Source organism: Ailuropoda melanoleuca, chromosome 11, assembly GCF_002007445.2.
Source record: "Ailuropoda melanoleuca isolate Jingjing chromosome 11, ASM200744v2, whole genome shotgun sequence".
Classification (NCBI taxonomy): Eukaryota; Metazoa; Chordata; class Mammalia; order Carnivora; family Ursidae; genus Ailuropoda; species Ailuropoda melanoleuca.
The window spans coordinates 18,781,432-18,794,570 of NC_048228.1; the positions used below are offsets into that span (position 1 = coordinate 18,781,432).

Here is a 13,139-nt window from a genome sequence, read left to right on the forward strand (position 1 = left end):
TTCCTACCAAAGGATTGCCTCATTTAGCTTGAAGTAATTTGTCTAACAAGAAAAATGTATTCAGAATGTAATTCAAAAAATCTTTAGGAATAAGGCCTCTGAGTAGCCACATTATAGTGCTCCAGAATTCATGCACTAAAGATTGTACCTTTTGTTCAGAAAAGGTTTCTTCAGGTTCTCACTGCCAGGTTATTTGTAATTATTTTATATTTTCATATCCTTGTTTTCCTCTGTTCTTAGTTCCTAGCAGTTATGAAACAAGGAAAGGGCAGTTGTCATTAACTCATGTATTCATTTGACAAAGATTTATTTAATGCCTGTTATGTGTACTTGAAATTGTTTTATGTACTGAAGATACAGCAGTAAGAGCTGACAGTAAAAAACACATGAAGAAATAGAAAAGGTATAATAAAGAGATGCAACAATACAAAACTTAAAGAAGTTTAGGTCCATTTTGTTTAATCTTCCCTCTTCTGAAAATGGACAGCCAGGCAGGTGTGGTTCTAGATGGGGAGCGGGGCTGTCTCTTACTTGAGAGTGTAGTTTCTTAGAAACCAAACAAATGTGACGAGTTAAGAATCGAGTTGTGTTGGTTGTAGTGGAGAAGCCAGAAAAGCAGGATTAACCTGCCCTCAAAATAGATAGAGCTAAGGCATTGATCTCAAACTGGTGCACTGGCCAAGGAACAACCAAAGAGGTAGGAGCAGGGAAGGTAGCAGTTTACGCTGGCAAGCCAAAGGTCAACAGAACAAACATTAATGATGGAGCTGGATTTTAAGCATTCTATTTTCATGGATGTGAGGGGTGACTCCTGTGTAACTGCTATATAAGATAATTTTATGGGTGGGAATCTGTCTGTGATGAGGTGGAACTGGAAGAATTGAACCCTCTTGGGTGTGGCAAATCCATGTCTTCCTTAGGTTGTATGTTTACACTCGTGTGTGTTTGGAGGGAAAGTGGTAAGTGACCAATTATGATAGTTACCCTCCTCCTGCCCAAACCATCCCTTGACATTGACTGTGCTGACAAGGTGATTCCACTTTGAGGGGCATGGGGCAGACTGAACACAGGGAAATACCCTGTGGGCTTTCACACCTTGGTAGCCTCTGAGAGCTTCACTGAATTACAGCAGAGTAGTAATGATAATAATAATGACCGTATGGTGTCAAAAAAGGTTAAATTATTTTATATGTCATTTAAGAAAGCAATAATTCTTAGATTTCCCCCCAGTAAGTTAATATTTTAAGTTGTTTGTCATTTGGGGTAAGGGAGGTAGTTACTTTTGAAATTTACTTGATGAAAGTTCATCGGCTGATGTTGGCTGGATAAATAAGTTGTTGCTTTATGTAGCTTTAGTGGTACTCCTATTGCTCTGTGAAAGTGAGTCAGGGCTAGCCCTTTAATTTCCATTTGTGATCAGACTTACTCTCCATAAAGACTAAAATTTGATTTGGAACAGGAGTGAAGGATTTACTTCATTAGGCTTGAAATCACAGTTATCTCCTCATTTGAAATAAATACCTTATTAAATTTAAAAAGTATCTAAAAGTATCTTAAAGCTGGGAAGAGGTGACTGCATTATCTCAAAATTCTCAGAAACTTTTGAAATGCTGAGTTCTTTGTACTGGGTAATACTATTCCCTACTGATACCATGTCAAAACTGAATGATGATATATTCCTTTACGGCATTGTTTGCAGGGTAGATCTTCAACCATCCATTGCTAACAGCATGTATCTTTTCAGACCTGACAATATTACAGCCTGAAGGGTTATATTTTTATTCATATAACTGTGTGCGCTTGACATTCAAAGGAAGAAAAAAGTCAAACTATTATAGTTTGAATACTTTAATAAATATTAAATGATAAATGAGTCTGATTCTACAGTAGCTGCAGGATGTGCAGGGTGTGTGGAGAATAAAAGAAAATCTTTAGATGGTGATAAACAGTATTATGGGTGTCTTGCCTTTTATAATCTGTCTTTGCCTCTTACCATTATAGTTGTGAGAGCTGGGAATGATGAGGTAGGGATGCATGATTTTTGTTGCTGACTGAAATAAAAGTAAAGGAAATTTTAAATGTAAAAATTATCTGTTTAGAAGGATAAATACAGAAATGTGCTTTTGGTATTAATAGGCACTCCTCACCTGTCTGCTCCCTCTAAAGGAAAGCTGTAAACTTGATGTTGAACGTGAAGCATTCCAATTATTGCTAAATTCTTGTTCTAATGAAAATTTTAGTTCAGTCATTGGGTTTGGAATGTCAGAATGTGCCCCAGGAGGAGAGTGAAGAATGCCTTAGGAGTCACAGGAGATCACTAAGTTCTGTGATTGTATGGAAGAAAAAGTAAGTGAAGTGAAAGCTCATGAAAACATCAGCGCTATTATAAAGTCAGATGTGGCAGGCAACCTCGAAGATGGCCCCAGTGATCTTTGCTTACTGGTATTCCTGCCCTTGTATACTTACCTCCCCTTAAAAGTGGGCCATCTTAGGGACTTGCTTCTAGCCAATCTAATATGACAAATATGATGGGATATCACTTCTGTGATTAGGCTAGATAAGATGGTGCCTTCCGTTCTGGTAGCAGATTCTTTACCGGAGTGGCTTTGATGAAGCAAGTTGCCATGTTGACACATAACAAGGAAGTGAGGGCAACCACTAGCCAGGAGCTGGCTAGGAACCAAGACCCTCAGCTCAACAGCTTTTGAGGAACTGAGTACTGCCACCAACCATACGGGCTTGGAAGCAGATCCTTCCCTAGTCCTTAGATGAGACCCCAACCCTAGCTGATATATTCATTGCAGCCTTTTGAGAGGCCCTAAAACAAAGGGCTCAGTTAAACTATGCCCAGGTCCCTGACCCACAGAAACTGAGATTATAAATGTGTGTTATTTTAAGCTTCCAGAGTTGTGGCTATTTGTTATATAGCAGTGGAAAACTAATACTTTGGTGTAGTTGTTAGCTGGGGCTGCCACAACAAAGTAACACATATGAGAGGTTAAACAACAGAAATTTCTTAGCAAATTCTGGAGGCAAGAAGTCCAAGAGCAAAGTTTCAACAGGTTGGTTTTTTTCTAAGGGCTCTCACCTTGGCTTGTAGATGTCTTCTCCCTCTGTCTTCATGTGATCTTCCCTCAAGGTGTGTCTGTTCTTAATGCCTCTTTTTACAAGAACGCCAGTCATATTGAAGTTGGGCTTACCCTAACGACCTCATTTTAACTTAATTGCCCCTTTAAAGACCCTGGATCACCATACATACTCATTCTGAGCTAGTAAGATTTAGGAACTAAACATATGAATTTTATAAGACACAGTTCAACCCATAAGAATAGGCTATATAAAATTCTGTAATTATGTTTATCTATATAGCTAAAGCTCTATACCATATATTGTTAGTAAAGATCTTTAAAAAAAAGATCTTTTGTCATCTTGTTTTTATTTAATATAATTAAATAGGTATCAGATGATGTATACGCATATTAAATAATTATACATAATATATATATCACATGGTATAGCATATGTATTTGCATATCCCTGTTCACAACAAAATTATAATTTCTATAAGCCTGTGTTTTACATAGGACACTTTGCAGGATTTAAGGTAGTATTAGATGTTGTTTCAAACTGGGTTTAACCTTTTGTGTTTACTTGTAAATTTTTTTTTTTTAAAGATTTTATTTATTTATTTGACAGAGCACAAGTGGGGGGAGCAGCAGGCAGAGAGAGAGGGAGAAACAGGCTCACTGCTGAGCAGAGAGCCTGACATGGGGTTTGATCTCAGGACCCTGGGATCATGACCTGAGCTGAAGGCAGATGCCTAACCGACCGAGCCACCCAAACACCCCTACTTGTATATTTCTAAATGAGAATATTCTAGAAGTAGCTTATCTTAAGAATGAGAACTTGTTAAAGAGATCGGGAGTTTGAAGAATTTACATTTTACATTTATTTGAGGCACTTGTAGTTTTAGACAATGGTAAGGCTGGAGAGTATCTGTCTTTATATTTGGTAATCCAGATATAATGCATACACTGTTAGATCCAATCCAATGCTGTGCTGGTTCTTTAAATCACTATTTCTATTTGAGTTACAAATAACACTATATATCCATATTGAGTATAGAGATTACTTAAAAAATAACACTATACATGTTTAAAAATTTTTTTCAAAATTGCTAAAAATAAGTATTATATGACACNCGGGTTTTTTTTTTTTTTTTTTTTTTTTTGTGGAATATACCAGTGGTTCTCAAAGGTGTGGCCTGTAGACCCAGGAGTCCCCTGAAACCCTCTTAAAGAACCTACAAGGTCAAAATTATTTTCATAGTAAATCTAAGACATTATGTGCTTTCTGTGTGTGTGTACGTGTGTTGACGTTTATACCTAGATGCAAAAGAAATAGTGGGTATAATTGCTGGGACCTTTGCATGAATCAAGACAGTGGCATGGAACTATACTATTCATCTGTATTTTTTAGCACCATGCACTTAGAGACTAAAAAGACCTTACTTCACTGAGGGTTTCACATGATGAACCAGTAGAATTATTATCGTTATTAAATCTTGATCTTTGATCACATATCTTTGCAACATTCTACATGATTAAATGAGAAGAACGCGTAAAGCACTTTTGTTCCATACTGAGGTACAGTGGTTGTCTCAAGGAAAAGTAACTTGCAGTTGTTTGAGTTGGAAGTTGAACTAGATACTCTTTCATGGGATACCATTTTTACTTGAAATTACAACTGAAAAACTAGCTATGGTTATTCAGATTTAGGTTATTGAAAGACATTTTCTCAAAATGAACAAAGTGAGCCTGTCGCTTAAAGGAAAACAACTGACAGCATTTATTGCCAATAATACAGTTCAAGCTTTCAAACAAAAATTAGAATTTTGGAAAACTTGTATTTGCCCATAAGAACATGATGAATTACCAAATTTAAAGATTGTTCTGGTGATATTAGTGGTGATATTGTTTTATGATAGTATATAATGAAATGTGTCTGTGTTTGGAAGAACTATGTAACATACTAAACCAATATTTTCCAAATGGTGCATCTTGTTATAAAATTATGCCTGGGTGTAAAAGAAGTACAAGAAAGAGCAATGAATTTTAATGTAGCAGAGTAAAATTTTATTTTATTAGAAAATTTATTATATTCATGTTGAGAATTAATTTGATTTAAAGTTCATGACTTTATTGATATGGTTCATAAAGTACATTGATAAGGTTTCAGATTTCACATGGCAACTAACCTTTAAAAAACTATCACTTGTTGAGTTTTGGGATGATATTAAAGAACAATACCCACAATTATCTGAAAAGGCTGTGACAGTACTCTTTCTTTTCCAACTATGTATCTTTGTGCGGTCAGATTTTGTTGATATACTTCAACCAAAACAACATAGTACAGTAGATTGAATATAGAAGCAGACATGAGAATACAGCTGTCTGCTATTAATCCAGACATCAGAGAGTTTTGGCAAAGATGTAAAACTGTGCTACTCTTTTTAATTTTTCATTTCAAAATCATTTTTTGAGTATAGTTGACACAGTGTTACAGAAGTTTCAGGTGTACAGCATAATTACCGTAAGTGTAGCTACTATTTGTCCTTAATTCTTATTAAAGTGTCATTGACTTTAAAAAAAAATAACAGTATTTTTCATAAAAATGTTACTGTGCTGGAGTTAAAAAATCAGCATTTTGCTACTATCATAGTAAAGACTGGTTCAGGTAGGAATCATCACTGAATGCAAAATCTACAGGAAAATTTTGATGAAGACCAGAATGTTTTACTGGCCATAAAAAGTCTCACCACATATTTATTAGTGACAAAGGAAAAATAAAAAAAGAATAATATTTAGCAGAGAAATTCAACAGACCTTGACCTGGTGATCAAAGTTACCATTTTTGAGAAGAAGGTGGACAATGTATACGTCCATATGTGACAGCTGGAGAAGGTTGGTGTTCTAGCTGAGAATGTATAGCCTAAATGAAATCATGAGCAAACATGTGACAATAGCAAAATGAGAGTCATTCTTTTTAAAAGATAGACGTGATATTCTTCAAAATTGTCAGGTCATAAAGAACAAAAACTGTGGAAATATTCCAGATTAAAGGCAACTAAAGAGAGATGACAACTAAGTGCCACATCTGACCCTAGGCTGGATCCGGTGTTAGAAGGCGAAAATCCTAGAAAGGGCGTCATTGGGTTAAATAGACAGAATTAGAACATGGATGGTAAAGTATTGTATTACTGTGGCATTTGCTGAAGTTGATAACTACACAATGATTATAAGAGAGTCTCACAATTTTAAGGTAACACACTGAAATTTTAGGGGTAAAAAAGGGCCTTCATGTTTGTAACTTAACTTCAAATAGTTCAGAAGAAAATTAGTTTAGGTATAAATAAAAACACATATTTGTATATATATATTCATGTGTTAATTAAATGTGTATACATATACACATACGCAGACATGTACACATACATAGAACATAAATGATTTTTTTAAATGGCTAAAAAGTTAATAATAGATGTATCTGAGAAATCTGTTATATAAAGTGTTTTTAGTACTGTTCTTCAGATTTTCTGTTTTAGTTATTTCCAAATAAAAAGTTTAAAAATTAAATGCAATAACTTATGTTAATATAATGGGTTCATTATTGTTTTTAAATGAATTAATATATATTTAACATTTTTCTTAGTTTTACTTCTCATAGAGTAAGCATGAATAGATCTAAACCATATGAATAAAACTCGTTGGGGTCCTTCATAATTTTTAAGAGTGTTATGAGGCTCTGAGACCACAGAGTTGGAGGACCATTGGTATAGACTTTGTGTTGGTAGTTATGTTAAGTGTTCCTCTTTTCCTTTTAAGGCTATTTTATGACTCTAGCTAATGAAAGCTGATTTGGTAGATGCCACTAATCACTTAACCTCTTTATGCCTTAGTTTTTATATTTTTTAAAATAAGGATATGGTATTGTCTATTCTGAGAAGGCTATTGTAAAGTTTAAGTCAGATATCTACATAAGGCTCTCAACTAATGACCACTCTGCAGTGCTGTCCTTATTGGCAAGGTGTGTTTCTGCTCTATTATTCTTTCTTTTTACCATTAATTTTGTGCTTTGGCCAGTGATTTTGGTTCTAAATATATGCTTATGAACTAGCACAAAGAAACCAAAGAAGAGTATCAGATAGTTCTTAAAATGCAAGTTTACAGTGGTCATGCCCCTTCAAAGAAATGATTAGGGAAACGTAGAAGGGGGAAGATGAGCAAGGAATTTGGGACTTTTGGAAGTCTCTGATATAAGAAAGAGCATCATAAACCTGGGAAGTTGGACCAATGATTGCATGAAGTGTGGTTGATAGAAAATAGGACTAGACAGGAAATATTTCTTCATTAGGGCCAAATTGTAACCCTACTTAGCACTGTTTCCATGGTATTTCAAATTCCAGATAGGCATCCTCTGATTAAATGTGTATGTGTATATTGGGTTATTTACAGTTGTTGTAATAATATATACTTAAGGTAAAGAAAGAATACTATTGTTTTGTGACAATTTCACTGTTTTCTCGGCCCTGTCTAAATTCAGCTATATTCTGTATCTCACTGTATCAAGTGTCAAGCCAATGAAAAAGAAAGAAAATTAGATTGTTAAACTATATTATGTTCACCTAATTGCAAATAAAAAAGTGTGGCTTTATTCTTTTCAACTTCTTTTTTACAGATAACTATAACTGTTAATACAAGAAATTAGCACTTTCTAAAAAGAGATCAAAAGATACATAAATGTAAAGGCTTTATGTCATTTTGATATGCTATTTATTGTCTTTTAATCTTTTTTGCTAAGACTTATGATTTATTTTTTAAAACAGATCATCAGAAACTGGAAAGAGAAGCTAGAATCTGCCGTCTTTTGAAGCACCCCAATATTGGTAAGGACATCTTTTCAATGTATTTTAAATGTTAATTAAAGTTTATGTTATGTATTTTTTAACCACAGTAAAAATGTTACTTTAGTAATCTAGACTATTTGTAACTTTTAAGAAATAAGTTCCTAATTTTTGGTTTTGGTTACATTTGATTCTTCAAAGTTTTTGAAACATTTTTCAAAAGGTAGCAGTTAATATATTAATACCTTAAAAATAATATAAAGTATTATTAATTGAATAGTGCTTTTATGTGTCTTCAAGGGTTGTTCAGCTGCTGCTACTACAGTTTGAAAAGAATTTATGTCATTATTTTAGTCAGCTAAATTACTTTTTACCTATCCTGTAGGAATTTTCCTATAATAATTGATTTTCTTCCAGAAACTAGTAAAACTATTTTACAGTATTATCCCTAATGAATTATGAAATAACATGATGTACAAAATAAAAAATTGATGAATATAAGAAAAATAGAAGAACCAAAGGAAAGAAAAAGAACAAGAAAAACAACAAAAAGAACAAGAACATGATTCTGTGACATAGTTTTGATTATTTTAGATAAATGTCACTTCCCCGGCTCTGTGAGTTTTATTGTCAGCCAAATTATTTGTGATGTAAAAGTTGTGAGAGAGGGAGTGAGATAATGCAGTAGAATTGCAAAATCATTCCCGGAGAAGGTTTATGGTTCTTCTACTTTTGTGAATGGGACGGTTCAGTTTGTATTCCTGACTTGAAGTTTCCAGTATCCTGCATGCTTCTTAGGTTCTTAAATGAATCAGTGGACACTACCGAGTAAATCTGAAGCATTAACAAACCAGCAGTTGTCTAATATGAACCTTCTGGTTGAAGAGAGAACTCTAAAATGTAAATCTACCTCTTGATAAGTGTTTTGCCCTGATGACAGTCTTTGGCATTTCTTGGTTGGCTAGCTTATTTTGCCAGGGTTGGCATAACAGTGTACAACAGATTAGATGGCTTTAACAGAGAAATTTATTTTCTCATAATTCTGTAAGCAAGAAGTCTGAGATCAAGGTGTTAGGGTTTGTTTCTTCTGAGGCCTCTCTCCTTGGGTTGTAGATAGATGTCTTCTCCCTGTGTCTTCACATGGTCTTGTCTCTGTTGTAATTTTTTCTTCTTATAAGAGCACCATCATATTGTATTAGGGTCCACCCTGATGACCTCATTTTAACTTAAATTCCCTTTCAAAGACCTTATCTTCAAATACAGTCACTTTCTGAGGTCCCAGGGTTGAGACACAATTTTGGAGAGACACAATTCAGCCGATAAGAAATTACACAATATGACCCTCTACGGTTCAAAGAGCACTGTTCCTGCTCAGGTTTAAGACAAATGAAATTTTTGTTTGATTTGCTTTGTTATTCTTGTGAATAAGAGTTGTTATTTGTTTTGTTTTTAATCAAGGTCTTTCTGTGAAACTCAGTTTTTGTAGATAATGAAACTGGTTGTCCTCATTTCCTCTAGGAGACCAAAGTCAGACACTCAAACTAAAACAAGAACAATTTTCATTTTGAAACCCCATGCAGAATAACCTTACTAACAAAGGGGAATTTGTACACTGGGAAAAGTTCTAAAGTTTTTTGACATAGCACCATCAACACACTCTGACACTACATATAATTTTTTTCAGTGGTCCATAGCAACCAATGCCGTGGCTTCCTGGTCGCCTCACTTGAGGTTTTCTTCCATCTTTCAAGATTTCAGGAGTACAAAACGAACTATAGAAATTCCAGATCCTTGGATTCTGAGATCCATTTCTAAGCACAAGAGAGATTTTTTAGTGGTCCTGTACTATAAGATGGGAATCATAAATAGATTAAACTTATAAGACACACTTTCAAATATCATAACAGTGGCAAATTACTCATATTATTCATTCACTCAACAAACTAATTTTCTGGGAATACAGTAGAAATACAACAGACCATTATACCTGCCCTCACGTACATTGCATTTTTGAGGTAGACAGACAGTAAACAAAGTATAGAATGTTATATTGTGACAAGTACTTAGGGGGAAAAGAGTAGGGAATGGAAATTGGTTATGTTGGAGGATTATGATTTCAGATAGTTGGTCAGGATGACTTAATTGAGAATGAAATTGGAATCAAGACCTAAAAAACAGGAGGAAGTAAGTCATTTGGCTCTCTGGGGAAAGAAAAAAAAAAAGCATCAACAGATAGAGGGAGCAAACAGCTTGTGTAAAAACCCTGAAGCAAGAGTTTGCCCAGTCGAGTCCATCAAAACTTTTTTTCTAATTGGAGAAATGTGGATAAGTTATTTTTCATACTACCTTATCTTAATTGATTATCTTAATGAATCTTGTTATGCAATTTGACAGTGTTGTATTTACTTATACAAAGAGAAATGATTAAATACCAACAGTAATAGTCAAAAAATACTAAGCAGCAGTGAACAAAGGAATGTTTTAAAGACAGACGCCATGATGGGTATCTGAGATTATCCTGGAGAGTAGGGGCGAACAGTGCCATAAGCAGAGTGCTGCTATTCCTCTTGAGTTTGTTGCACTCGGTTAACGGTTTCACATAGAGCACTTGTCCTTGCTCACTACTGGTTCAGTTTACTCAGGGAAAACAACATTTAGTCCTGATTCTCCTGAAATAGATAAAGTGATATCCAGCATGAAACTCTTACCTCTTCTTCCCTTTCCTCCATTCTGTTATTTGCTAGGTTATCTTAAAATCTGGCAGGTTTTAAAACTTGAAGGAAGGAAATACTACTTTTGACAATTTTTCCTCCTGTGAAATTTTGCTTGTTACTTTTTTATTTTTTATGTGCCTTCTTCTTGGCACAAAATCGATAATCTGAGAACTTGCAAGTAAAAGGTTTCTCTTGAAGAAACACATAAACCAACTAAAATTGGTAATTCATAAACCACTCTTTTTTTTCTTTAGTGTTTTTTTAATGTTTTTCTAATTTTCAAAGTAAAACACAGTGGAAAGTTTGGAAAACACAGTCATGTCTGAAGAAGAAACCAAAGGAAATGACTTTTCATATTTGTTGTATTCATTTCTACCTTTTGTTGATAAATTTTATGTGTATGATAACTTCAGCATTCTCTTCTACACATTTTCATACCCATTTAAGTAAACCATGAAAACATAATTTTTAAAATTATTTTACTTAACAAAATTTATTTAGTGTTGTGGTCATTGCCAGCCGTGTTCTAAGGCCCAACACACTGGTGATGAAGTGGTAATCAAGAGAAGCAATGTATCTGCTTTCCCAAAGGTCACACCATAGTGTAAGAAGATAGGCCATAAACAAATGACCATCAGTATAATGTCATAGAGATTAGTTCTATGCAGGGAATTAAAATAGTGTAAATTGACACCAGGGGATTGGGTGGCTACTATCAAAGACAAACATAATCAGACACTCATTTAAGTCAATAGATAGATTTTATTCAATATTATTGCATTAGGAGAAAGAGCTGAGCTCAATTCCAAATATAGCAAAGACAACTAGGGATTTCTAGCCAAGAAGCAGAATGAGGGGTCAGTGAATTGAAAATTGCTGAGAGGAGATATCAGACGTAGGGGGATTCTTACTGAACTTGCTAAACTACTGTATTAAAGGAAGGCCAAAGGCTTAGACATCAAGTGTGAGGGATGAAGAACTTGATTAGATGTCAAGGGTGATCACATATCAAAGATGGAGGGATGACTTGGTAGGATTCTTTGCTAAGACTAACTTAGGCCAGTTGAGTATAGGGCCCAAGACAAGGCCCAGTCAAAAAGAGGGCTCAAAGGAGCCTGCCTAATTTTGGTCAAGGGAACAATCTTTGTCACTACATTAGAGTGGCTTGTCAGGCAAGATATACCTGCAAAGTTCACATTTAAATTGCTATCTAAAAGATAAGAATCCATCATGAAAAAGCTCAGGGAGAAAGGGTTTCAGGCAGAGTAAACTCCCTCTGTTAGGGGAAGAGTCAGAGGATCAGCATGTAGCCTACCATGAGTGAAAGAGAGAGAGAGTGACCTGACATGGATCAGAAGGATACGTAGATGTCTGACCGTGTAGGACTTTGGAAATCAGGTTAGAGTCTTTAGGTTTTATTCTAAGTGCAGTGGGAACCCAATGGAAGGATGATAAGCAAGAGTGTGTCATCATCTGATTTGTTCTGCCTGCTGTGTGTAAAATGGATTGTAGTCACATGAGCACGATGAGAGATAATAGTGCTCCATTAGTTCATTAGAATCCAGTGTTTATTACCCTTGGCTCCATCTTTTCGGTAAGAATTTAGTAGATCCAGGCTGACTTCTGTGCACGCCACATAGTCCATGAAAAGCACCGTGCATTTTTTGGCTCAACAAATTTGGGAGTGCAGGCAATTTCCTAAGCAGCTCCATCTTTGCCCTGTCTTCAGAGCAGCTAGCCAGATTATTTTGTTTGAGCCCCAAACTAGAAATATTACAGCTAACCTTATCTTAAGGTATTGAAACAATTTGGAAGGAACATCTTACCTCAAGCTTCTGTTAATTAGCTTATTTTTATTATTATGTTCATCCTTTATCTTAATAAAATGGGCTTATTTTCTGTTGAGTTATAAACAGATCTGTGGTAAATCAAATAGTTTGAACATATGTTAACATATCTGCTAAGCGAAGAAAAAATATCTTTAAGGTAGTGAAATAAAATACTTGAGGTAATAGCCAAATTGTTCTCAAAATTATTTTATATTTCTATTGCTTTTGTACTTGATCTTGATAAGCATTATTATTGAGGAATTTTTTGAAACCTATGGTGAAGTCCAAATAACTCAAAACAAGAGAAACTAGAGAGATCAGACAAAACACTCATTTAATGCAACTATATAAATCTGAAAAGCAGTGGGTCAGGAGAGGAAAAGAGAAAATATCAGCAACTTTGATCTGATTCACCTGAGGTCTCAAGTGAAACGATACCCACTTATTCTTTATTTGTAAGGAGATCAATATTTGAGACAACTTTTCAGTTGGCGGGATGATAAATTTTGTGGCTGGGCTATCCCATTCTCTGAAGACCTGAATTTACACTTTGTGTAGACTTTAGAAAGAGCAAGACAGTTTTTTGAAGGTGTAAGGGAACATTTATATTTGTAGAAGATCAATACCTCCTTTGTAAGGTAAGCCTTCGGTGATATGGCTCAATGAATCCCTGTAGCTAGAAGCCAAAGGAAG

The 13,139-nt window shown here is 34.9% G+C and overlaps 1 protein-coding gene across 16 annotated transcripts in view; it reads left to right on the plus strand.

Annotated features, from left to right (window-relative positions):
- CAMK2D (calcium/calmodulin dependent protein kinase II delta) overlaps window positions 1–13,139 on the plus strand; it is a 308,625-nt gene that overhangs the window by 86,440 nt on the left and 209,046 nt on the right. For all 16 annotated transcript variants that reach the window (XM_019803409.2, XM_034671311.1, XM_034671307.1 and 13 more), the window contains exon 3: window positions 7,886–7,945. In XM_019803409.2, coding sequence (XP_019658968.1) covers window positions 7,886–7,945 — 60 coding nt within the window. The remainder of the gene's footprint in view (window positions 1–7,885; window positions 7,946–13,139) is intronic.